This window comes from Erinaceus europaeus, chromosome 1 (genome assembly GCF_950295315.1).
Source record: "Erinaceus europaeus chromosome 1, mEriEur2.1, whole genome shotgun sequence".
In the NCBI taxonomy this organism is placed as follows: domain Eukaryota; kingdom Metazoa; phylum Chordata; class Mammalia; order Eulipotyphla; family Erinaceidae; genus Erinaceus; species Erinaceus europaeus.
In genome coordinates this window covers 81,832,546-81,857,319 of record NC_080162.1, presented here as the reverse complement: position 1 = coordinate 81,857,319, position 24,774 = coordinate 81,832,546, and the positions used below count along the sequence as shown (strand labels likewise).

General features: G+C 45.8%; 1 protein-coding gene across 4 annotated transcripts in view; it reads right to left on the bottom strand.

The window, feature by feature from the left end:
* ARHGAP40 (Rho GTPase activating protein 40) overlaps positions 1–23,056 on the bottom strand; it is a 64,831-nt gene extending 41,775 nt beyond the window's left edge. For 3 of the 4 annotated variants that reach the window (XM_060189911.1, XM_060189916.1, XM_060189928.1), the window contains exon 1: positions 22,874–23,056. In XM_060189911.1, coding sequence (XP_060045894.1) covers positions 22,874–22,983 — 110 coding nt within the window. In that variant the 5' untranslated portion in view covers positions 22,984–23,056. Of the gene's footprint in view, positions 1–13,587; positions 13,688–22,873 lie in introns of all 4 variants that reach the window. The other variant, XM_060189922.1, reaches the window with a different exon arrangement.
* Between the last annotated feature and the right edge of the window lie 1,718 nt (positions 23,057–24,774).

Genomic DNA, 24,774 nt, shown 5'->3' with positions numbered 1-24,774 from the left:
TGGTAGATGGAGGGGGCAGAATAGGAATGAGATAAAGATTTAAAATATATATACTATCGTTCCATTTTTTAAGTGTCTCTCTCTTTTCATCACCAGAGCTTCACTACTCCAGGCTAACTTTATTGAGATAGAGAGATGTGGGTGGGGCACACATGTTACAATGCATAAGGACTCAAGTTTGAGCCCCCAGTCCCCACCTGCAGGGAAAAAGCTTCACAAGTGGTAAAGCAGGGTTTCAAGCACCTCTCTGTCTCTCTTCCTATCACCCCATTCTCAATTTCTGGCTGTCTCTATCCAATAAATAAATAAATACAGGAGTTGGGCGGGAGCGCAGTGGATTAAGTGCACGTGGCGCCAAGAGCAAGGACCGGTGTGAGGATCACAGTTCGAGCCCCAAGTTCCCCACCTGCAGGGGAGGCGCTTCACAAGCGGTGAAGCAGGTCTGCAGGTGTTTGTCTTTCTCTCACCCTCTCTGTCTTCCCCTCCTCTCTTCATTTCTCTCTGTCCTATCCAACAATGATAACATCAATAACAACAACAATAACTACAACAATAAAGCAACAAGGGCAACAAAAGGGAATAAATATTTTTAAAATTTTTTTAAAAGGGCAACAACAGGAAAATAAATAAATATAATTTTTTAAAAAATAAATAAATAAATACAATTAAAGGGGGGCGGGCAGCAGCAGGTTAAGCACACATGGCAGGAAGTGCAATGACCAGCATAAGGATCTAGGTTGAACCCCTGGCTCCCCACCTGCAGGGGGGGGGTCACTTCACAAGCAGTGAAGTAGGTCTGCAGATGTCTCTCTCCCCCTCTCTGTCTTCCCCATCTCTCTCAATTTCTTTGTCCTATTCAAGAACAATAACAAAACTACAATAACAACAATAAACAACAAGGGCAACAAAGGGGAAAAATAGCCTCCAATATGCAGTGGATTCATAGTGCAGGCACCAAGATCCAGAGATAACCCTGGAGACAAAAAAAGGGGGGGCAGGTGGTGGTGCCCATCTCTGAGAACACATTATAATGCTTAAGAACTCGGGTTCAAGGCCCCATTCCCCACCTGCAGGAGGAAAGCTTTGAGAGTGGTGAAGCAGTGTTGCTAATGTTTCTCTCTCTCTCTCTTACCCCCTTCCCTCTCAATTTCTGGCTGTCTCTATCCAATAAATTAAAATTACAATTTTTTAATTAAAAGAGACATAGAGACAGGTTAGAGATGCAAAGACACCACAATTTTCCCCCAAGTATAGTGAGGGCTGGGCTGTGACCTAGGTTGTGAACATGGCAAAGCAGTCACATGCAGTCACACACACACACACACACACACACACACACACACACACACACACACACGCCCCGTGAGCTAACTTGCCAGTCCCATTTCCGAGTATCCTCTTAAATGAGCTCCTAATGCCCCAAACATCCCTGCAACCTGTCTCTTTCAGAGGAAATGGACACATTCCAACCACTGTGCTCCTTCTTTGAATGGGTCAGTGCTGTTCACCACATCTCTTTCATGTTATACTTGTCAAGCATGGCTAGCTTGTGTAATAGACAGGAACAAAAACATTCTGAAATAATTCAGGTGGCAGAGCTTAAGACTTGCATGTCTGAAGCTTCTGGTTCAGTTCCTCGTACCACCGACATGTACCAAAATGGTACCTTTTTTCCTTTCCTTTTTTCCTTCCTTCTTCCTTTTCTTCTTTCATCTTTTTCTCCCTTTCATATTAAACTCTTATTCTCATGTGAAATAAATTAATATTTTAAAAATTCTTTCCACTGGGAGTCGGGCGGTAGCGCAGTGGGTTGAGCGCAGGTGGCGCAAAGCGCAAGGACTGGTGGAAGGATCCCGGTTCGAGCCCCCAGCTCCCGACCTGCGGGGGGGTCGCTTCCCAGGCAGTGAAGCAGGTCTGCAGGTGTCTGTCTTTCTCTCCCCCTCTCTGTCTTCCCCTCCTCTTTCCATTTCTCTCTGTCCTATCCAACAACTAACAACATCGACAACAACAATAACTACAACAAGACTACAACAATAAGGGCAACAAAAGGGAAAAAAAAAGGCCTCCAGGAGCAGTGGATTCATGGTGCAGGCACCAAGCCCCAGCAATAACCCTGGAGGAAAAAAAAAAAAAAAAGTAAGTAAAACAAAAATTCTTTCCACTGAGGGGTCAGCAGTGGTGTACATGGTTAATTGTTCATGTTACCATGAGCAAGGACCTGGGCTTAAGCGCCTGGTCCCCACCTGCAGGGAGAAAGCTTCACAGGTGATAAAGCAGAGCTGTAGGTATCTTTCAGTCTCTCTGTTCCTATCATCCTCTCAATTTCTCTGTTGTGGAGAGCCATGTGCCGCGCCCCAAGATGGCGCCAGCCTCCTCTACCCTCCAGACCACAGGGAGAAGTAAACAACTCCATAAATGGTCTGAGACTGAGAGCGCGCTTGCTTCCGCGATTGTGTGCCTATGAGCAGCTGCCACGTGTGCCCTTGGGATTGGCTGACCCAGGAGTATATAAGTTGGAGGTTAGGTTATAGCGGGGCTTTTTGCTGTTCAAAGTTCCCGAATAAACTGCTTGAAGAAGAACTCGGCGTTGCGTGATCCTTGCAGGCAAGGGTGGACGCGACAAGTGGTGGCCCGTACGGGGACATCATCTGAAACGGGGTTCAGAACTTTGGCAGCCGGGGCAGTGCACTGGTAAGTTCCCAGGGTAAAGTGGGACAATAAGGCCCGCAGTGAGGCGGCTAGCAGGGCTCGTCTCTGTAGATAAAGGACGAGCGGGAGAACGTTCGTGGGTTTAGCGAACGGAAAGTAAAAGTCCCCCCGGGTAGCGAACGGGGAGTACAAAGTGGGCTAGCAGCCACATAATTTTTGGGAGGAAGTTATCATGGGAACTTCCCAGTCCCATCCAATTTTTTTGGCTCTGCAGGAGCTACTTCTATCCAAGAAATTAAAAATCAAGAAGTCCACACTTGAAAGATTCTTGAGTGTGACATAGTCGTCCCCTGGTTCGCAGCCTCAGGGAGCTTGACTGTCTCTTGCTGGGAGAAGTTAGGAAAGGACCTAGACTTTGCTTGGGAGCAGGATGACCTGAAAGCAGGAGTAAGGCCCGTATGGAAATTAGTGCGCAGTTGCCTTGAGGATCAGAAGTGCTGCGAGGCCGTTGAAAAGGGGCAGAACGCCTTGGAAATGCTACAGGAGGAACACTCTGAGAAAGCGGAAAGTAAGAAAGGAGGAGAGAAAGGGAAATCTTTATACCCTGATCTAGAGGAGCTGGAAACACTCCCCTCCTCCTCGGAATCAGAGGAGGAGGAGGGGGAGGACGTGTAGGCCTTAGTGGAGAGACTGGAAGAGGCTACTTTAAGAGAAAGAAGGAAAAGGAAAGAGAGGGATAAGGCACCAAAAAAACTGGAGGACGGAGAACTGGGAGGGGGCTATGCCTCAGCCTTGCCCTCGGCTCCGCCCCCTTATCCGGAGGGCGTGACAACCGTCCAACCCTTGGGGACTGGAGGGCCAAGCCGTTCCTTTTGCCCGGGGCTATGAACCCGGGTTAGGATGGAGATGCAGCTTGTCTATCCAGTGTTTCAAGATCTCCAAGGGAACCGGTATGAGGAGCCCTTGGATTTCAAAGTAGTTAAGTCCCTGGCAGAATCTGTGAAGGCTTATGGGGTTAGTGCATCCTTCACTCTTGCTCAAGTGGAATCTCTCAATAGGCTTTGCATGACACCGGCTGATTGGCAAGGCTTAGTTCGTGCTTGTCTCAGCCCAGGACAATATCTAGATTGGAGAGCATTCTGGATTGATTTTGCAACCGAGCAAGCGGCGGTTAATGCATGTGCAGGTCAACCTGCCTGGGACCGAGACATGCTCCTAGGACTAGGCAGATTTGTAGGCCAGCAGACTGGGTACCCTCCACAAGTATATGAGCAGGTGAATCTCTGCGCCATAAGAGCATGGAAAGCCCTTCCAAATAGGGGACAAGTTAGCGGCAACTTAACAAAAATTCTGCAGGGACCCACGGAGCCTTTTTCAGATTTTGTGGCCCGCATAGTTGAGGCAGCGGGCAGAATCTTTGGGGACCCAGACACAGCTATGCCTCTTATTAAACAGCTGGTATATGAGCAATGTACCAAAGAATGCAGAGCGGCTATCACACCACATAAGGGCAAAGGAATTGAGTGGTGGTTGAAAGTTTGCAGAGACATTGGAGGCCCTTTGACTAATGCGGGACTTGCCACTGCGGTTGTCCAACTTGCAGGAAGGAAAAACAGTAACACTGGGGCTTGTTTCAAATGTGGCAAGATGGGACATATTAAGAAGCAGTGCCCTGAGGAAGGCAGAACAGTAGGAAGTGCTAGAATGAGACAGCCCGGCCTCTGCCCTAGATGTAAAAAGGGGAACCATTGGGCTAATGAATGCCGCTCCGTTAAGGACATTAACGGACAACCCCTGAGTCAGGGATATGGAGGAGCCTGTCCAAAAAACGGCCAGAGGGGCCCCCGTCCCCAGGGCCCACAAATATATGGGGCAGTAGAGAGTCGGGACAGGGAGATCAGTCAGGAAAGGTGGCCCAGCTTTCGCCCTCCGGGAACCATGGAGAGCCACTGCGGGCTCAGCAGGATTGGACCTCTGTTCCACCTCCCGACTCGTCTTAACTCCTCAGATGGGGGTCCAGCTTGTAACAACCGACTTTACAGGACCCCTCGAGCCAGGCACAGTAGGCTTACTTTTGGGCAGATCCTCTTCAGCATTGCGAGGACTTCTTATTCACCCTGGGGTTATAGACTCCGACTTCACCGGGGTTGTTAAGATTATGGTGTCCTCCCCCCGGGGAATTGTAGCCATTTCCCCGGGAGACAAGATCGCCCAATTGCTTATCTTACCCAGCCTACATGATCGCTTCGCAGCTAAGACAGTTGAAGGGGGGGGGGGTCGAGGTTTTGGCTCCTCCGGCACAGACTTGACATTCCTATCTCTGGATTTAGAACAAAGACCATTGATGGTATTAGAAGTTGAAGGAAAAAACATTCAGGGGCTTCTTGATACTGGGGCTGACAGAAGTATTGTGGCCGCCAAAGACTGACCAACAGGATGGCCTGTGCAAACTTCCTCTCAAACCCTGCAAGGCCTGGGTTATGCAAGGACTCCAGACATGAGTGCTAGACAGCTAAAATGGAAAGATAAGGAAGGCCATTGTGGCTTGATGCAGCCGTATGTTTTGGAGCTACCCATCTCGTTATGGGGGAGGGACTTGCTTAAAGAGATGGATTTTAAATTAAGTAATGAATACTCCATGGCAGCTCAAACTCAGATGAAAAGAATGGGTTGTGTCCCTGGCTTTGGCCTGGGGAAGCACCTACAGGGACGCAAGTCCCCTGTTGCGGCTCGACCGCACTCAGGAAGATCAGGTCTGGGTTTTTCCTAGGGGCCACTGCGGACACAGGTATTCCCATCTCTTGGAAAACAGAGGATCCAGTGTGGGTTCCTCAGTGGCCTCTTTCCTCTGAAAAATTAGCCACGACCAGAGAGCTGGTTGCGGAGCAACTTGCCTTGAAACATATCAAACCTTCTGTGTCCCCCTGGAATACTCCTATATTTGTGATTAAGAGAAAGTCAGGAAAATGGACTGTTACATGATCTGCGGGCAATCAACCGCCAAATGCAGATCATGGGGCCAGTACAGTGGGGCTTCCATTGCTAACGGCCCTGCCTGAGAGATGGCCCATAATACTCATAGATATCAAGGATTTTTTTTTTCTCTATCCCATTAAGTGAGAGGGACACGGAAAGATTCGCCTTTACCGTACCATCCTGCAATCATGAAGAACCCGACTAGAGATTCGAATGGGTTGTGCTGCCCCAGGGTATGGCGAATAGTCCAACCATGTGCCAGCTGTTTGTGAGACGATTGCTCCCCTCAGGAAGAAATATCCTACCTTAAAATGTATTCATTATATGGATGATATTCTACTTGCTGAAAAAACTGAAACCTTACTTGATCAAGCGTATGAGGAATTAGTTCAGATTTTAAGAGGAAAAGGGCTGTATATTGCCCCTGAAAAAGTGCAGAGAGGTGAGGTGGTAAACTACTTAGGAGCATGCATTAAACCTATGGAGGTAGTGCCCCAGAAGCTGGAATTGAGGAAGGATGGCTTACGTACTCTGAATGACTTTCAAAAATTGTTAGGGAATATTAATTGGGTGAGGAGTTACTTGAAGCTTCCAAATCATGAGCTGAAACCCCTGTATGATGTCTTGATAGGGGATTCCGCCCTGAACTCCCCAAGAGTATTGACGCCAGAGGTTAGGCTGGTCCTAGAGAAGGTAGAAAGATCCCTTCAGGGAGCCTTCTTGAAACGTTGGGATGCCAACAAGCCCCTGACTTTATGCATTTTAGCTACCTTGTCACAGCCCACGGGGCTGCTGTGGCAAGAGGGTCCATTGCTTTGGATTCATTCAAGAATTTCTCCTGCTAAATCCATACAATATTATCCTTCAGCAGTGGCAGATCTGGCCCTGACCGGGATTCAGCAATGTATACAGTTTTTTGGCATCTTACCAACCACATTAGTGGTCCCTTATTCTAGCTACCAGGTACAGACCCTGTGTGGAGCTTTGGATGAGTGGGCCGTCTTGAGATGCGGCTATCCCGGAGAAATTGATAATCACTATCCCAAACATCCTCTTGTGAGCTTCTTTAAGGAGCACCCCGTGATTTTCCCTAAGATTACTGCAGTGAGGCCTCTGTCTTCAGCGCCTAACATTTTCACAGATGGCTCTAAGACAGGATGTGGAGCTTACGTAATAGAACACCAAGAACCAGTTAGGTGTCATTTCCAACCAGGCTCTCCTCAAATAGTGGAGTTGCAAATTGTGATTGAAGTTTTTAAGAGATGCCATTTTCCCTTTAATTTGATATCTGACTCTGCTTATGTGGTTAATGCAGTCAAGGTTCTAGAGGCCGCTGGACCTATAAAAAGATCCAGCACGGTGTGTGCGCTGTTAAAAGAACTACAAGATCTGATTTGGCACTGCACACAGCGCTTTTATATTCAACACATTCGAGCACACACTGGATTGCCTGGCCCCCTGAGCGAGGGTAATAACATTGTAGATAAATTGGCAAGACAGGATGTCCTCTTGATGGCTCCAGCAATGGAACGGGCCAGACGTTTTCATGAACTTCTTCATGTAAATACTAAAACCCTACAAAAAAAATTTAATTTGCCCCGTGCGGACACTCGTCAGGTGGTTCTGGGTTGCCCTCAGTGTGTGACTTTCCAGCATCCACCAAGCGTTGGAATTAACCCTCGGGGCTTACGCCCTGGCGTCCTATGGCAAATGGATGTCACGCACTTTTCTGAATTTGGCACGCTTAAGTATCTACATGTCTCTGTAGATACCTGCTCTGGTGTTATGGCCACCCCATTGAGTGGCGAAAAGGCTCGCAATGTGATCACCCATTGCCTAGAGGCATGGGCTGCATGGGGTATGCCTCAAACTTTGAAAACAGACAATGGCCCTGCCTACACTGCTCGGTCTTTTGTCTCCTGCCAGCAAATGGGAGTCCGCTTAACCCATGGCCTGCCCTATAATCCTCAGGGTCAAGGCATTGTGGAACGTGCTCATCGCACCCTCAAGGAATGTCTGTTAAAACAAAAAGGGGGAATAGGCCACGGCCGCACCCCTAAGGAAAGACTATCCCTAGCCTTATTTACACTTAATTTTTAAAATTTGGATATTAATGGCCACTCTGCGGCGGAAAGACATCATATGCCCCATGGCCCACAGAGAGGCATGGTAAAATGGAAGGACATATTAACAGGCACATGGCATGGGCCTGATCCCGTGCTGACATGGGCACGAGGCTCTGTTTGTGTTTTTCCACAGGACAAACAAGATCCGGTGTGGGTACCCGAACGACTGGTGAGAAAGGTCCAAGATGCCCCACCACCAAAGAATACACCAGATGCTCCTGATGACTGCGGAGGTGATGCCGGTGATGACGGAGCCTCGCTGGGGAATCCTGTCCGTGTTTCCAAGGCCGATGCCGATACGGCATGATGCCAGGCTCTTAGGAAACTGGTCTGGGAATTTCGATACCCTGATGCGACAACTGTGAAGCGCCATCATGGCAGTCAACTCAACACGGGTGGATGCTTCCATGGCGGCGGGGTTGACCTCCTGGATCAATTAAGCAATGGACAGTTTGAACGAGTGGGCGCAGGCTTGGGATGCTTAACTGCGCTCTTGGTTCTCGCCTCCCTGATGGGCCTGTGGTGTATTTGCAAAATTAGGATCACACAGCGGCGTGAAGTCGCGCTGATTGTACAGGCCTTCACAGCAATCGAGGATGGCCACTCCCCCCAGGCTTGGCTGGCGGCCTTAAGAGCCTGATATGAAACGCTCAGGGTGCGAGGCAAAGCACTGCACTTGAGGGCATAATGCCGTCTCAAGGAGTGCACGTCCTAACCCCATAATTTCCTTATCTCCTGCCCCAGAACAAAACGGCACGGGATGGGTCTAGCACTGGCGAAGCTTGATTGCTTAGGCGAGGACTATGACAATATCCCCTCCTTTCTGGTATTGGACCTCTACACTCACCTGCTGCGTTGTTAAAACAAAAAGGGGGAACTGTGGAGAGCCATGTGCCACGCCCCAAGATGGCGCCAGCCTCCTCTATCCTCCAGACCACAGGGAGAAGTAAACAACTCCATAAATGGTCTGAGACTGAGAGCGCGCTTGCTTCCGCGATCGTGTGCCTATGAGCAGCTGCCACGTGTGCCCTTGGGATTGGCTGACCCATGAGTATTTAAGTTGGAGGTTAGGTTATAGTGGGGCTTTTTGCTGTTCAAGGTTCCCGAATAAACTGCTTGAAGAAGAACTCGGCGTTGCGTGATCCTTGCAGGCAAGGGTGGACGCGACACTCTGTCCTATCAAATTAAAGTTTAAAAAAAGTCTCTCCATTGACAACATTCTGAAATATAATCCATATAATTTCACTTCCTGAATCAGATCTGAGGCCAGATCAGAAGAGAGCAAAAGGCACAGCTATAGATAGTCCCTTTGCCTGCTCAATGTGGGTGAAAACCAGAGAAATAGAAGCCACTGGGCCAGGGAGTCACATTCTAGGTGTGGAGACCAGGCCTATGGGCCAGTGTTTGTCCACCTGAACCAGGCACTGGAAAAATCCAGGTTGCTCTTCAGCATCCTTGTGCCCAGGCCATACCCCACACCAGTTACTCCAAAAGTACAGGAAGTGGGGCTGGGTCTCAGTAACTATGCATTGCTAAACGAGGAGATCTATTCTGAGAAAGGTCTTATTAGGCTATTTTTGCTGTTGTGCAAACTTTTGGTTTTGTTGTGGTCAACACGGCACTGAGTGGGAAACTTCTATATTTAACCCAAGTCACTAGCAGTTTCTCCACCTCACATATAGTCCCTTCGTGAATTTTTGTCAGTCTCATTGTTTTCAATGAAACCAATCTGTTAACTGTTTCCTTCACTTTGCTCTTGTTCTTCCAGATTGTAAGTGTGGTGGAATGGAACATGCTTGACTGGCAAACAGTAACCATCCCAGATTTCGCCTTTCACAGATATTGATTTTTTTTTTATTTTAACCAGAGCACTAACTTATGGTGGTACCAGAGATTGAACCTGGAATCTTGAAGCCTTAAAAGCATGAAAGTGTTTTGCAGAACCACTATGCTATCTCCCCTGCCTGACACTCACCACTTTAAATTTTGTATCTAGATCTACCACTCCACCAGGTCTCTAATGGCAACATTAGCAATCTTGTACATGTAATAGACATAGCAAACAAAATAATGCGAGGTTAAATAAAGTACAAGGGACAATATTGCTATCAAGAGAGACAGTAAACATGAGATGAAGGCAGTTGCTGGTATAGAACCATATGATGGCTATGACATCACTAACAGGAAGAAGTAGGGGCCACTGGTACATATATGTCATTATGCATCGAATGATTCCATTGTGAGAAGCCACCCACTGGCTCCTATCCTGCAGCTATTATTGGGAAGCACAATGAGGACGAGGACAGGAGCATCCTGGATTCTGAAAATTGCACAGCAGGGTTCCAGAGTGGGGTGTGAATGAGTATATTGGAATGACATCCTCACGTGACACTGCTGGGCAGGGCAGCCTGCATTTCTGAGATGGCTGAGGGAGATTAAATACTGCCTGAGACCGCTGAGGTGGTAAATGCTACTGACTAGAAGATCAGGACTGACCAATGTCCATTTGACATCACTGAATAACCACTCCCACTAAATTTTATACCTTTGAGGTTTCATATTTTTTTAAATCCTTGAGAGTCAAGGGAGATAGCTCAGCCTGTTAGAACACTAAATGTGAGGGAATGATGGGGTAAATACCAGTTTGGCTGCAATGTAGAGTGTGTCAGAAACAGAGTGGCAGGACATGATTGGGAGACAGAGGAATGCACAAGGTCATCAATGATCTTGAATGCCAACCAGGGAATCAGTATTATGTAGGCACAGGGGCAAACATGTGGGACCAGAAAGATAGCTCAGCATGTTAGAAAACCAGCTTGCCTGTCTGAGGTCCCCAGAGGTCACAGGTTCAGAACCTGGCTACACTTTATGCCAGAACTGAGCAGTGCTCTAGTCCTCCCTCTCTCACTCCCTTTTCTCATAATAAATAAAATGTAATTTTTAAATCAAAAAACTAAAATTTAAAAATCCTTGCATTTTAGTTTCTCTTAAGAAAGAAAAAAAAACAATCGAAAGAGATGATCATACTGAAATGCTACCCCTAAATGACAACTATCAGCTAAAACTGAGCCAGTGGCTGTCCCTTAAGATTGGCTTGCAAGGGGGCCAGGCAGTGATGTACCAGTTAAGTGTACATGTTAACAGTGTGCAGGGACCTAGATTCAGACTCCCAGTCCCCACCTACAGTGGGGAAGCTTCACAAGTCGTGAAGCAGTGCTGCAGGTCTCTCTCTCTCTCTCTCTCTCTCTCTCTCTCTCTCCCTCTATGCCCCCTCCCTCTCAATTTCTCTCTCTGGCATATCAAATAAATTTTTTTTTAAAAAAAATCTTTATTTGAAAGAAAGCAAAAATTGGCTTGCAGCCAACCCAAGTACTGTGACAAGAATAAGGAAAGATGACTTGAAACTCAGTGGAAAGGAAAAGATCAATCAGAGGGCTGGAGTGATAGCTCATCTAGGAGGGTACCTGAATTTCAGTGCACATACCACACATTTGAGCCCCAGCACCCCTACAGAGGGGGACACTGAAGTGCTGTGGTATCTTCCTGTGTCTCAATCTACACCTTTTTGAATATATATATAGTTAGCTTGAAGTACTGAAGCCCTGGTGATGACAATTAACTGTTTGTCAGATAAGACCAGATATGGAACTAGATATGCAAAGCTCATAGAAAAGGAGATGGAATATTTTGTTTTAAGTTTTGATACAAAGGAATTTCCCTGGATGGATAAGCAGCTGTATTAAGGTTTGAAAACAAAGTCAAGAAGAAATAAGTGGCAGGAAACATCTCCTCAAGCAAACTGACAAGGCCTAGCTGATAATACCGGAAGCTAGACTACAACAAAATTGAGAACCTGTGTGTGACAGTCAGCATTTGGCGGAGAGGAAATGTGTGCAACAACTGGTAAAGTGTCAACATCTAGTTTTCATAGGAATTCCTAGAAATCAATAAGGAAAAACAAGAGGTCTCCCTGAAAAGTAGGCCATAGATCTAAATCAATAACCACTGAAGATAAACTGTAATAGCAGTTCAACAATATGAAAAGATACTGTATCTTCCATGTAACTAGGGCACATACAAATGAAAATAATGAAATATTTTCACCATTTGGATTGGCAAATACCAAAAAAGGCTGCTAGCATTCAGGGTTGGAAAAGATCAAGGAAAATACATTCTTGAATTTTCTGAGCACCTGCTGGCTCAGACAGGTGGTGTTTGCAATAGCTGGTGGGAGGGGTGTTAGAGGGAGGATCCCAGAGCTGTGAAGGACCGCAGCCTAACCTCCTACTAATCTGAAGCATTTCCCTTCAGTTTCACCATGAGGCAAGAAAGGAAATGGGGAGCTCTGGCAGATGGGACCTGCCCTTTCCTGATTGGTAAGTAAGAGTCAGTCAGAGGGGGCTGAGTGGTGGTGCCCTTTTTTGAGTTCACATGTTGGCAAGTGCAAGGACCTGAGTTTAAGCCCCTGGTCTACCTGCGGGTGGGGGGGGGAGAGGGGAGCTTCACAAGTGGTGAAGCAATGCTGCAAGTCTCTCAGTCTCTCAATTTCTCTCTGCCCTATCAAATTTTAAAAAATAATTAAAAAAAATAAAATAAAAACCACTCAGTCACAAGCTTTTGAACTAAATATGAATATACATGGGCCCTGGGTCAGACTAATATGGTAAACAGTTAACTGTATTTATAGTTTGGGAGCTACTCTCTGCCCTAATCCAGCTTTCTACTTCTATTCTCAATTCTGACTGCATCTTCCCAACAATATTTTTATCCCACCTCCATGTTAACTATCAAGTTCAGGCAAAAATCACTGAAGTCATAGGTCCCTAAGAACAAAATAAAATAGAACTACTAGCTTCTTAACACCCTAAAATCCCTATTGCCACCTGCTCTATTCCCACTTTCTGGTTCCTATTTATTAAACATTTTGTCCTGCTTCATAACTCACTGCCTTTCAGACAGCAAATTTCAGATGCTATTATGATTTCATTCTGAGCAAAATGGCCAGATGACCTCACCAGTGTGCCCCAGAACCTCACTTCTCCAGCATCCTACCCCACCAGAAAGAGATAGAAACAGGCTGGGATATGGATCCACCTGCCAATGCCCATGTCCAGTGGAGAAACAATTACAGAGGCCAGAATTTCCACTTTCTGCTCCCCAAAAGGAATTTGGTCATAATTCCACAGGGGAAGAAATGTTAGGGGAAGATGACTAGGGGACTCTGAAACCCAATTCCATCAGGACCCAGAGATAGAAGAGGAAAAAATGAAAGATATTCAGAAGTAGTAATATGTGTAGGTATGACTTAAAATGGAAGAGAAGGCAGGATCATAGGAAAAAAAGGGCAAAAATATAGATAGATAGATAGATAGATAGATAGATAGAGAAATAATAATTAACCCTTATCTGTGACTCTGGGAGAACACTACAGTTTCCAATGGAGGGAATGGGGACAGAGAACTCTGGTGATGGAAAAGGAGAGAATTGTACCCTTCTTATTTTGAAATTTTGTAAATCACTAATAAAAATCATTAAATTACCTGTATTTGAGCCATACTTCCCCACCTGCAGAGGGAACACTTCACAAGCAGTGAAGCAGGTCTGCGGGTGTCTGTCTTTCTCTCTTTCTCTTTATCTCCCCCTCCCCTCTCAATTTTTCTCTGTCCTATCAGAAAAAAAAAAAAAGGCCACTAGAAGTGGTGGGTTCATAGTGCTGGCACCAAGACTCAGCAACTGTAGGCAAATAAATAAATAAGTAAATAAATAAAATTAAATTTAAAAACCAAAACAAACAAGCATGTAAAAAAAAAAAAAAAAACCAGCCTGTCAGACTCACCCCCTGCTGGTGAGCCCTGAAGAGAATTTGCTTGAAAGGGATTTTGCTACAATGATGGCTGGACCTTGGCCTCAGGGATTGCAGCACCCAGGTTGCAATTCTAGGATGGAGACCAAGGAAAAGTCTGAAGGAACAACTATTAGAATGGCTCTTACTACTAGAATGGCTCTTATAGCAGTAGTACAATGGGTTAAGCGCACGTGGTGCAAAGCACAAGGACTGGCATAAGGATCCCAGTTTGAGCCCCCGGGCTCCCCACCTGCAGGGGAGTCGCTTCACAAGTGGTGAAGCAGGTCTGTAGGTGTCTGTCTTTCTCTCCCCCTCCTCTCTCCATTTCTCTCTATCCTATCCAACATCGACATCAATAACAATAATAACTACAACAATAAAACAAGGGCAACAAAAAGGGAATAAATAAATATAAAAAAACTTTTAAAAAAAAGAATGGCTCCTACTTTGCAAATGAAAGGAGAGACTGAGAGAGGTGCAGCAAGAAGGTTTAGGATTTACATGCACCCCTCCCAGAAGTCATAAGAAAAGAAGCCCGCTAGTGGAGTGGGCTCTGAGAGCTTTCCTGTTGACCGCACTGTCTGCCCTGTATCCTGCACTCGCTGTGCATGTCCACCACACTCCGCCCCTCACAGGCGTTCATTTCATTTCACCACCAGAGAGAGCAGCAACTGTTGCTCTCAGTCACCCCATAGAACAAGAAAGGGGGCTCAAAGAAGCTCAGTAACTCCCCCTGCAATGCAGTCCCAGAGTCCCAGAGCTGAGATTCAGGCAGTCTTTGACACTGATATATGCACAAGGGATGCAGGGTGCCTGTCTGGAAGCTTAAAGTACATGATATCGAGGGAGAACAGTTGACATTAGCCCTGAGAGAGACCACAGAGCTCTACAAGAACTGCACATGAGCAATAATCAAAGATTATTTTTACAAGGCAGACTTGGTGAAAATAATGTATTCCACGCAGTATCACTTAACTCACTGATTGAGGGAATCTTACTGTGGCACTATGTTCAGATCCTCTCTGAGCAAACTTTGAAACTCTGCCTGCTACTAAGCTTGTGAAAAGGTGCTCAACTGCACTAATAATAAAAGCAAGATGAGCTAAATAAATACTATTAGCAAAGACTCAAAAGGACAGTGATGTCCAATGAATCGTGTAAGGAATTAGACGGAAACAAGCTGGTTCCTGTGTAGTGAGTGAGTCTGCAACTGGGCACAACTTTCCTGTGAGCCTGGTTGGCAGTTAATTTCAAAAATTTCAATGTTGCTAATTAGACTTCCCTGGGAAGACTACTCCACCAATATGTCCTGAAACTCTGCTTCCCCAGAGCCCTGCCCCACTAGGGAAAGAGAGAGACAGGCTAGGAGTATGGATCAACCTGTCAACTCCTATGTTGAGCATTTACAGAAGCCAGACCTTCCACCTTCTGCACCCTATAATGATCCTGGGTCCATACTCCCAGAGGGATAACAAATAGGAAAGCTATCAGGGGAGGGAATGGGATACGGAGTTCTGGTGGTAGGAATTGTGTGGAGCTGTACCCCTCTTATCCTATGGTTTTGTCAGTGTTTCCTTTTTATAAATAAAAATAAATTAAAAAGTCAATGTGTGAACCTTTAGACCCTATGATTCTTATTTTTTCTGTTCTGTGAATGTATTATAAGGATAAGCTCTGTTGTATGCTTTACATTGGGTAGTTCTCCCCCGCCAAGAGAATTGGATCAGTCCAGTTAGTTTCGCGGGCCTGCTTGGCCCCGCCCGCCCGAAGGAACCCCGCCAGAGTTCCAGAGTGAGAGAGTTCAGAGGGTTCCTGAGTTCCAGAGTGAGAGAGAGTGCTTGCGCCGCCGCAAAGAGACAGCAGAGTTCTGTTTGGTGATTAGTTTGTCTTAGTTTATGAATCGTTGTTCCTGAATAAAGAAATACAGCTTCCCTGCCCAGCCGTATGTCTCTGGTTGTCTCTGTTACCCGCCGTGAAGCTAGCCGGGCCGGCCCGAAATTTTAACAACAAAGCTCACAGCTATAAGTCCAAGAAGAAAGTAACATAGTTTATAACAGCAGCAACAAGGGAAACAACCTAAAAGTCCAGAAAGAGGAAGCTAGTTAACAAAAGCACAGTTCAATAGTAAAATGAGATACCATGTAGCCTTTACAAAGAACAAGGCATACCTCTACTTTCTATAAAAAAGAAAAAAAAGTCACCAAGGATCCAGCAGTAGTGCACATGGCGCAAAGCACAAGGATCGGCATAAGGATCCTGGTTTGAGCCCCTGGCTCCTCACCTGCAGGGGGGTCACTCTGCAGGTGTCTATCTTCCTCTCCCCCTGTCTTCCCCTCCTCTCTCCATTTCTCTGTCCTATCCCACAACAACAACATTAATAACAATAATAACCACAACAATGATAAAACAACAAGGGCAACAAAAGGAAAAAAAAATAGCCTCCAGGAGGAGTGAATTCATGCTGTAGGCACCAAGCCCCAGCAATAACCCCGGAGGTAAAAAAAAAAAAAAAAAAAGATGCCGCTAAGTGGGAAAGGTCATTTACAAAAGATAATATAATAACATCTGTGTCTATAAATATAGTTAGATCATATATGTTTTCCCACTACACCTATGTAAGTATTATCAGGTATATACTCAACCTGTCATATTCTCCAATCTTGTGGAAGTAAATTGTACTTGCAAAATAGCAGGTTTTTATAGCAATCATGAGCTAACAGAGAAGATATTCCTGTTTAGAGTCGAAGGGAGACGGGTTCTCTACAGAGTCATTTTTCCTTCTTTTTATTAGTGACTTAATATTGATTTATAAAATTGTAAGATAACAGGGGTGTAATTCTGCACTATTCCCACCACCACAGTTCTGTATCCCCATTCACTCCTATGAAAGCTACAGTAGTTCTCCCAAGGTTGCAGATAGGGATTGACTATTATTTCCATAACTATCTGTCTAAATTTATATATGTTAATCTCTTCCCCCTCTATGGGCCTGCCTTCTCTTCCTTTCTAAGTCATACCTACACCTATTATTACTTCCGAATGTCACTCTCCTCCCCTGCTCTTCTCTCTCCAGGTCCTGATGGAGTTGGAGTTCAGAGCTCTCTCAACAGAGCCATCTTATTCAGTTTGGATTGTTAAGACTTTACCCAAGGCCAATACTGCATGATTTTCAGATTGGGTCCATATAAAGAACAAGCTCTACTTCAATCACTTTGAGATGTCTTACCTGATGACAGTACAACTCCCTGCTCAGACTTGTCCCATCAGCATCCAGTGCACACTACTGTAGGGAATCAGTCCTACATCTTCTTCCTGGGCCAGTATGTGGGCATCCCAAAGACAGAGAGACCTTATTTATTGCACACTCTCATGCCCACCAGAACTGCACTGAGAACTGCCTTCATGAGCACCTTCAACGAGCCAGCCTTGTGCTGGGTTCTGCAGACGCTGGGGAGTACAGAGCAGACCCTCACGTGGAAATGGATGTTCCTGTTGGAATTTGTTCAATAAATGACTCATAACTGAGTGACCACAACTGACTGACTTAAGCACACTTAAGAGTGGTGGGAGAACTGACCTGGTGACTCTGTGAACAGGTCACCTGGGGTAGAAGGGCTAGCCCTGTCTCACAGAAAAGTGTTTTCCATGTTTTGTTTTTTTTACTGTTCTTGTTGCTGTTATTTTTGTTTTGTTTTGTTGGCCAATGGAACTTCTTTTTAATAAGCATAAGAACAATGAAATTATAAACTCCTTTTATACTTTCCAATTATAGCACTTATACAACCTATATAATTTTGAGGCACAAAAATATTGGAGATGTGAAAAAAAATATTGGAGATGTGAAAGACTTTGTATATTAATATCTTTAAATTTTTTATATTTTATTTATTCCATTTTGTTGCCCTTGTTTTGTTGTTGTAGTTATTGTTGTTGTTGTTATTGATATTGTTTACTGTTGGATAGGACAGAGAGAAATGGAGAGAGGAAGGGGAGACAGAGAGGGGGAGAGAAAGACAGACACCTGCAGAACCTGCTTCACCGCCTGTAAAGTAACTTCCTTGCAGGTGGGGGCTGGGGGTTCGAACTGAGATCCTTATGCTGGTCCTTGCGCTTTGCCCCACCTGTGGTTAACCCACTGTGCTACTCCTGGACTCCCTATATTAAGATCTTTACTGTTTTTTTAATAATAATAAATGTAATGAAGGTTAAATAAAATAGTTATATAACTCTGGCATTGGTGCACAACTATTTTGGAAGTAAGACTATTTTTTTGTTTTGCTTTAGGTGAGAGAGGAAATGCAACAACAATCACTGGCTCATTCAACAGGTAGGTACTGAGCACATTAAAGGGCCAGCCATTCTTATAGTGAGTTCAATATTAATAACTGTCATGGTCACAAGGAAATAGATTAAAGGAGGGTGTGTTAGAGGAACTGAACTAACAGCCTTGCTATCTAGAAAATGGGTAGGTAGGTAGATGAATGGATCAGTGGAGGGATAAACAGGCAGGTCAATTGGCAGATAATCAATTACTGCCTTTCCATGGTACCCACCACCAATCTCTAGAACCTGACTATGGTACTTTAGTTGTCGAAAGTTTGGGTTTTGTTTTGTTTTTTATTTAATTTTATTAGTGAGTTAATATTGATTTAGAAAATTATAACAGGGGTATAATTATTTATTTTATTTTTTTACCAGAGCACTGCTCAGCTCTGGTTTATGGTGGTGTGTGGGGAGTGAACTGTGGACTTTGGAGCCTCAGGCATGAGAGTTTCTTTGTATAATCATTATGCTATCTACCCCCATCCAAAGGTATAATTCTTTTATTTATTTATTTATTACTGGATAGAGACAGAGGAATTTAGAGGGAGAGGAGGAGATAGTGAGAGAAACAGACAGAGACACCTGCAGCACTGCTTCACCACTTGTGAAGCTTTCCCCCTAAAGGTAGGGGCCAGGGGCTTGAACCAGGGTTCTTGTGCACTGTAATGTGTACGCTTAACCAGGTGCACCACCACCTGGCCCCACAGGGGTATAATTTCATACTGTTGCCACCACCAGAGTTCTGTAGCCCCATTCCCTCCATCGGAAGCTCTAACAGTTTCAAGAGAAATTGTGGGTGTGGGATTAAATTAAGGATCTTTGAGATGGGATGATGTTCCTGGATTATCTGGGTGAGTTCAGTGTCCAAGGATCCTTATAAGTAAAAGGAGACAGGAGGATTGGAACTGGACATGGAGATGTGACACATGTGGAGGTCAGAGTCAAAGAGATCTATTGGTCTTAATGATGAAAAAGACTAATGTTATAAGCCTAGGAATCCAAGTTGCCTCTAGAATATAGAAAAGGAAAGAAATGGGTTCTCCCTTAGGGCCTCCAAAAAGGAACATTTAGGATTTTAGGACTTTGGGCTTCTAGATCTATAAGTTAATACATTCATATTCTAAACCATTAAACTTGTGCTTTGTTACGGCAGTAATATTTGCTGCTATAGGGACCAAATGAATGGCTAGATAGATGCTAGATAAATAGACAGAGGCACAGATCGATACACAGACAGATGCCGACAGACCCCCCCCCCAAGGGTGGGGGTCAGGGGCTTGAACCGGGATCCTTGTGCACTATAATGTGTACACTTAACCAGGTGCACCACTATCTGGCCCCACAGGGGTATAATTCCATACTGTTCCCACCACCAGAGTTCTGTAGCTCCATTCCCTCCATTTGAAGCTGTAACAAATTCTAAAATAAATTAAATAAATAAATTATAAAAAAATAATAAATAACATTGATAAATTCTAAAAAAAAAAAAAAGAGAGATAAATTCTCAATAAAATCCCCAACTCTGAGTAATTTCTCCTGCCATGGGTAGACTCATACACACTTAGAAAGTCAATGAATATTCTGCATAAATGATATGACCCTAATGAGCTCCTCCATTCCTTTAGCTTGGAAGTTGCTCTGTAGGCTGGGAGTATGGATCAAACTGTCAACCCCCATGTACAGTGGAGAAGCAATTACAGAAGCCAGACCGCCCACCTTCTGCATCCCATAATGATCCTGGGTCCATACTCCCCAAGGGATAAAGAATAGAGAAGCTTCCAATGGAGGGGGTGGGATATAGAACTCTGGTGGTGGGAATTACATGGAACTGTACCCCTCTTATCCCACAATCTTGTCGATCATCATTAAATCACTAATAAAAAATAAAAATAAAAGAAGTTGTTCTGACTCTGGGGGTTCTGTGCAGTCATTGGTTCTAGGGTTAGAATGCTCTACCCTAGGGGCCAGGTGGTGGTGCACCAGTTGAGTACACAAGTTACCCTGGGTAAGGGCCCAAGTTCAAACCCCCAGGCCCCACCTACAGGAGGAAGCTTTGCAGCAGTGCTTTGAAGCAGTGCTGCAGGTGTCTGTCTCCCTCTCTATCTCCCCCTACCTTCTTGATTTCTATCTCTAATAAATAAATAATAAATAATATTTTTAAATGCTCTACTCTGGTGAAATAACTCACATACTTGGCTGTGTGCACAACCCAGGTTTGAGTGCTTGGTACATAACATGGGACTGTTTTTGGCACTTCACAAGCAGTGAAGCAGGTCTGCTGGTGTCTATCTTTCTCACCCTCTCTTTATCTCCCCCTCCCCTCTCAATTTTTCTCTGTCCTATCAAAAAAAGAAAAAAAAAAAAAAGGCCACTAGAAGCAGTGGGTTCATAGTGCTGGCATCACGCTGTTTGGTGCTGCTTCTCAGTTTTTGGGCTAGTGTCACGTGAGAGAGAGATGACCCAGGAACTAAGCTAGTGGCGGCAGGACAATTCAAATCTTTATTCATTCGAGAGCCCCAAAGTCAGGTGGTAGCACACCTGGTTAAGCCACGTGGCGCAAACTGCAATGGCCGGCATCAGCCTCCCGGTCTGCAAGCCCGCCCTCCTCGAGCTCGGGACACGAAAGAGACAAGACAGAAATGGAAGTGGCTTGACAATACCATATGTGGTTAGGAAAGGGGTGGAGAAAGGCAAAGGGGGCCAGGAATAGTATGGACCTCCCCAGCAACTGTTGCTAGGGGTTCAACTGGTAGGATTAGCAATACCCTGCAGGGAATTGGGAAGGAGACCTTTAGTCATTTGTAAGACAAAGCAGAAGATTGATATGTAGATAATAAAAAGACAGGCCATAGTATCAGGAATGCAGGGTGGTTTGTGAGGCAGGGAGAGGATGGATGTCCCCTCAAGTCAAGCCCTGCCAAGCTCAACTACATCCTCATGATTTCCCAACATCTTCCCCTTTATTTTTATCTAATGGCCATAGTATCAGGAATGCAGGGTGCTTTTTGAGGCAGGGAGTCTGATAATACGGGGCAAACCTTTGAAGTTACTCCTGTCCGTTTTTGCTTAACCTCTCGGTAGAGAAACAGACTGACAGGATAGATGCATTCCTCAGGTCAAGCCCTACCAGGCTCTACTACATCCCCACAACCTCCCTACACTCAGTCTCTCTGAAAAAAGTGACAAGGGGGCTGAGTAGTGGTGTGAGGACTGAAGTTCAAGCTCCCAGTGCCCATCTGCAAGAAGGAAACTTTACTAGACATGGAGCAGTGCTATGGATCTCAGTCTCTCTCTCCCCCCCTCCTCCCCCCCTCTACCCCTATCCTCATCCTCCTCACCCTCTCAATCTCTCTCTGTCCTCATACAAAAAATAAATAAATAGCAAGTTTTCCTGCTGTAAGCATGCTCTGAGCTAAAACATTTTGGGAGGGCAACTGAACAAGATGTATCATAATTCTAAGTATTCCTTTTAAGCCTGCAATGATGCTTCTAGGAATACATTTTATCTATACAACAACCCCCCAAATGTTCATTACTGTATTGCTTAGAGTGGTTGAAAATGGAAACCAATATAAATGTTCTTTAGCTGACAAATAGTTCAAATTAACTACAGGGCATCCACATCATATTGATGGGAGACCATCAGTATGAATGAATTAGACCTTTTTGTCACTGGCATGTAAAGTTATCAACATTAAGGGATGCCTAAAATCTCACAAGTCACGTTGATTTATTTATTTACTTATTTATCTACCTACTTTTTATTGCCACCAGGGTTACTGCTGGGGCTCAGTGCCTGTACTATGAATCCACCACTCCTAGCAGTCGTATTTCCCTTTTCCTTCCTTCCTTCTTTCTCTTTTCCTATTATACTTGATAGGACAGAGAGAAATTGAGAGGGGTAGGAGAGATAGAGAGGGAGAGATACAGATAGACACCTGCAGTCCTGTTTCACTGCTTGTAAACCCCCCTCAGTAGGTAGGGAGTAGGGGCTTGAACCCCAGTCTTTGCCTATGGTAATGACTGTGCTCAACCAGCTGTGCCACCACCCAGCCCTCAACAAGTAAATCTTTTTTTTTTTAACTTTTATTTTTTTAAATATTTATTTTATTTATTTATTCCCTTTTGTTGCCCTTGTTTATTGTTGTGATTATTGTTGTTGTTGTTGTTATTGATGTCATCATTGTTGGATAGGACAGAGAGAAAATGGAGAGAGGAGGGGAAGACAGAGGGGGGAGAGAAAGATAGACACCTGCAGACCTGCTTCACCGCCAGGGGGGAGAGATAGACACCTGCAGACCTGCTTCACCGCCTGCAAAGTGATTCCCCTGCAGGTGGGGAGCCAGGGCTCGAACCGGGATCCTTACACTGGTCCATTAACGCTTTGCACCACTTGCACTTACCCCGCTGTGCTACCACCCGACTCCCCCAAGTAAATCTTTAAAATAAATGAACAAACAACAATTCTGGACTGGCTGTCTGAGACACGCTGAGCAGGAAGGAGAGGTGACAAGGTGCTGATCAGGGTGCGCACACAGCCATACTGACTCACTGACACACTGCCCCCACCCCAGCCTGAGCTCCTGTGTCCCAAATAGTGTATATTCAGAGCAAGAGGAAATGGCGTGTACTAGGGGTCACCTACATGTCTCTTAGATTTAAGAGCTAAGGGTCCCAGCAGAAGACCAGGCCACTGTGCCTCCCAGGAAATGTCTGGGGTTTGGGAATCACTCTATCTCACTACCCCAGCCTCTGATCTGGCACTTGGATCTTTCAGAGCTTGTTTCCTTGCCTATCAGATAGGAGGGGGATTCCTGCCTAAGAGGGATGGAGTGAGAACTGAGATGACACACCTCTGGCACATAGTAGATCCCCAAATTGGCCCCACAGCCACTCAGCTTGGCCCTGAGACACCAGTGGCCCAGGCCCCCAATCTCACCCCCTCGAGCTGTACCTGCAGTCTAGGTCTTCCCAATACCTGGCAATGCGAGCCCGTGGGATCCGGGGACACGGCAGGGCCGGGGTTGCCAGAAGCAGTCTCTCCATTGAAGTTGAGGGGAGCATGGAAGGCTCTGCCAGGGGCTGGCACTCTCTAGGCTCCTAGTCTGCTGCCACGACAGTGCTACCTGGGGCTGACTCAACTGGTAATGGCACTAGGGGAAGGCAGCAGGGCCTTGGGCACACCCAGTCCCCAGACACCCCCACATGGGGACAGGAGTCCAGCCTCCTCCTGGGTGGGGCTGGCTCAGCCAGGGCCACCTACAGGCTTGAGCACACTAACACACACACACACACACACACACACACACACACACACACACCCCACATACTCCTGAGCCCTGCCACTGACACCCACACAACAGCTGTGAAGTGGAAATGGCATTTTAAAAAGCAGCCCTGAAATACTGTATTGCTGTTGTGATTAAATACAACTGAATGAATAAGCTATGCGTTTAATGTGGGTAGGGAAAAAAGCACTTAAGATCCAGGAGTCTGCCCCACCTCTCAAAGAGTACCCTCCCCCCATGTGACCTTCCTTCTCTGCCCTCCAGCAGGTCACCTGCTTTCTCTGAGCCTCAATCTCCCTCTCTGAGAAGAGGGATGGTGACATTTGCCAGGGAACAGGAGAGCACGGCATGGGAGTGTGAACAGGGCAGGGCATGAAGTTGGGGAGAAAGGATGCTAAGAAAGCAGAAAAGAGGATCAGCTAGATATGAGGGTCTGGAAGAGTCGCTCCACCTCTCCACATACACACACTGGGGCTAGAATATGAAGGCGTAGGAACTGGGTGAGGTGGGGTGGAATGGGAAAGCTAAGGAGTTTCAGTTTTCTCATCAGTCAAATGAGGGCTCACATAGTCTAGGAGGGAAGCAGAGGCATCTAAGGAAGGGGACAGTCCTCTAACAAAGTTGGCCTCCAGCTTGAGATGACAGCTGTCAGTCAGGAAGCAGCAGGGACCAGACCAAGGTGTGGGAGGGGATGTTTAGGGCATGAAGGCATGTTCTTCCTAGCTGCCCTGGCCTGTCCTCCACTCTTTCTATCTGACAGAGATCACAAGACCCTGCTCTTGATCCCTGACCAGAACAAAATACTGTGATCTCCCCACATGGCACCAAGCCTCCCTGAACTCCAATGTCCTGAGTGACAGTGACCCTCCCCATGCTAGTCAAAAGGGACAGACCAACCCAAGTCCATGCTTCCCATGGCCAGTTCTGGTTTGTGCAGAAACAGAAATGGAGTCTGGTAGGTAGGAATGCCACCTTACTAGAGTCACAGTGCCCAGGACTGTGCATGTCTGAGACATCAAAAGATGGGAGGAAGCCAAGAGATAGCTCAACAGGCAAAGCACACACTTTACCACACTCAAGAGTCAGGGTTCAAATTCCAGTCATCACATGATGGCACCATGCAAGGTAAGGAGAGGTTTCATGAACAAGGGGAAGATGTGCTATAGTGCTCCTCCCCCCCATATCTCCCATAAGAAAGAAAGAAAAGGGGGAGACAAGGCAGGGTGGCATCAAGGAAGCATAAAGCCTCAGTGAAAACCCTGATAAAAAAACAATGGGAAGTGCCCTCAACTCGCCGTCACTGGCTATCACATGTAGACAGGAGCTGTGCAAATGACTGAGTTTTTTCTCTTGACTCATACCACCAGAAGATTCCATTTCTGGGGTCCCACTGAGGCAGAGATCTTCCCTCACAGGATTGAGTTGAACTAGCAGTGACCATGAGTAAAAGAAAGAACTTTAAGGTCAGGTGGTCATTAAGTGTACCTATTACCTGTTAAGTGCACCTATTACCATGTACAGGGCCCAGGTTCAAGGTCCCAGTCCCCACCTGCAAGGAGAGAGCTTC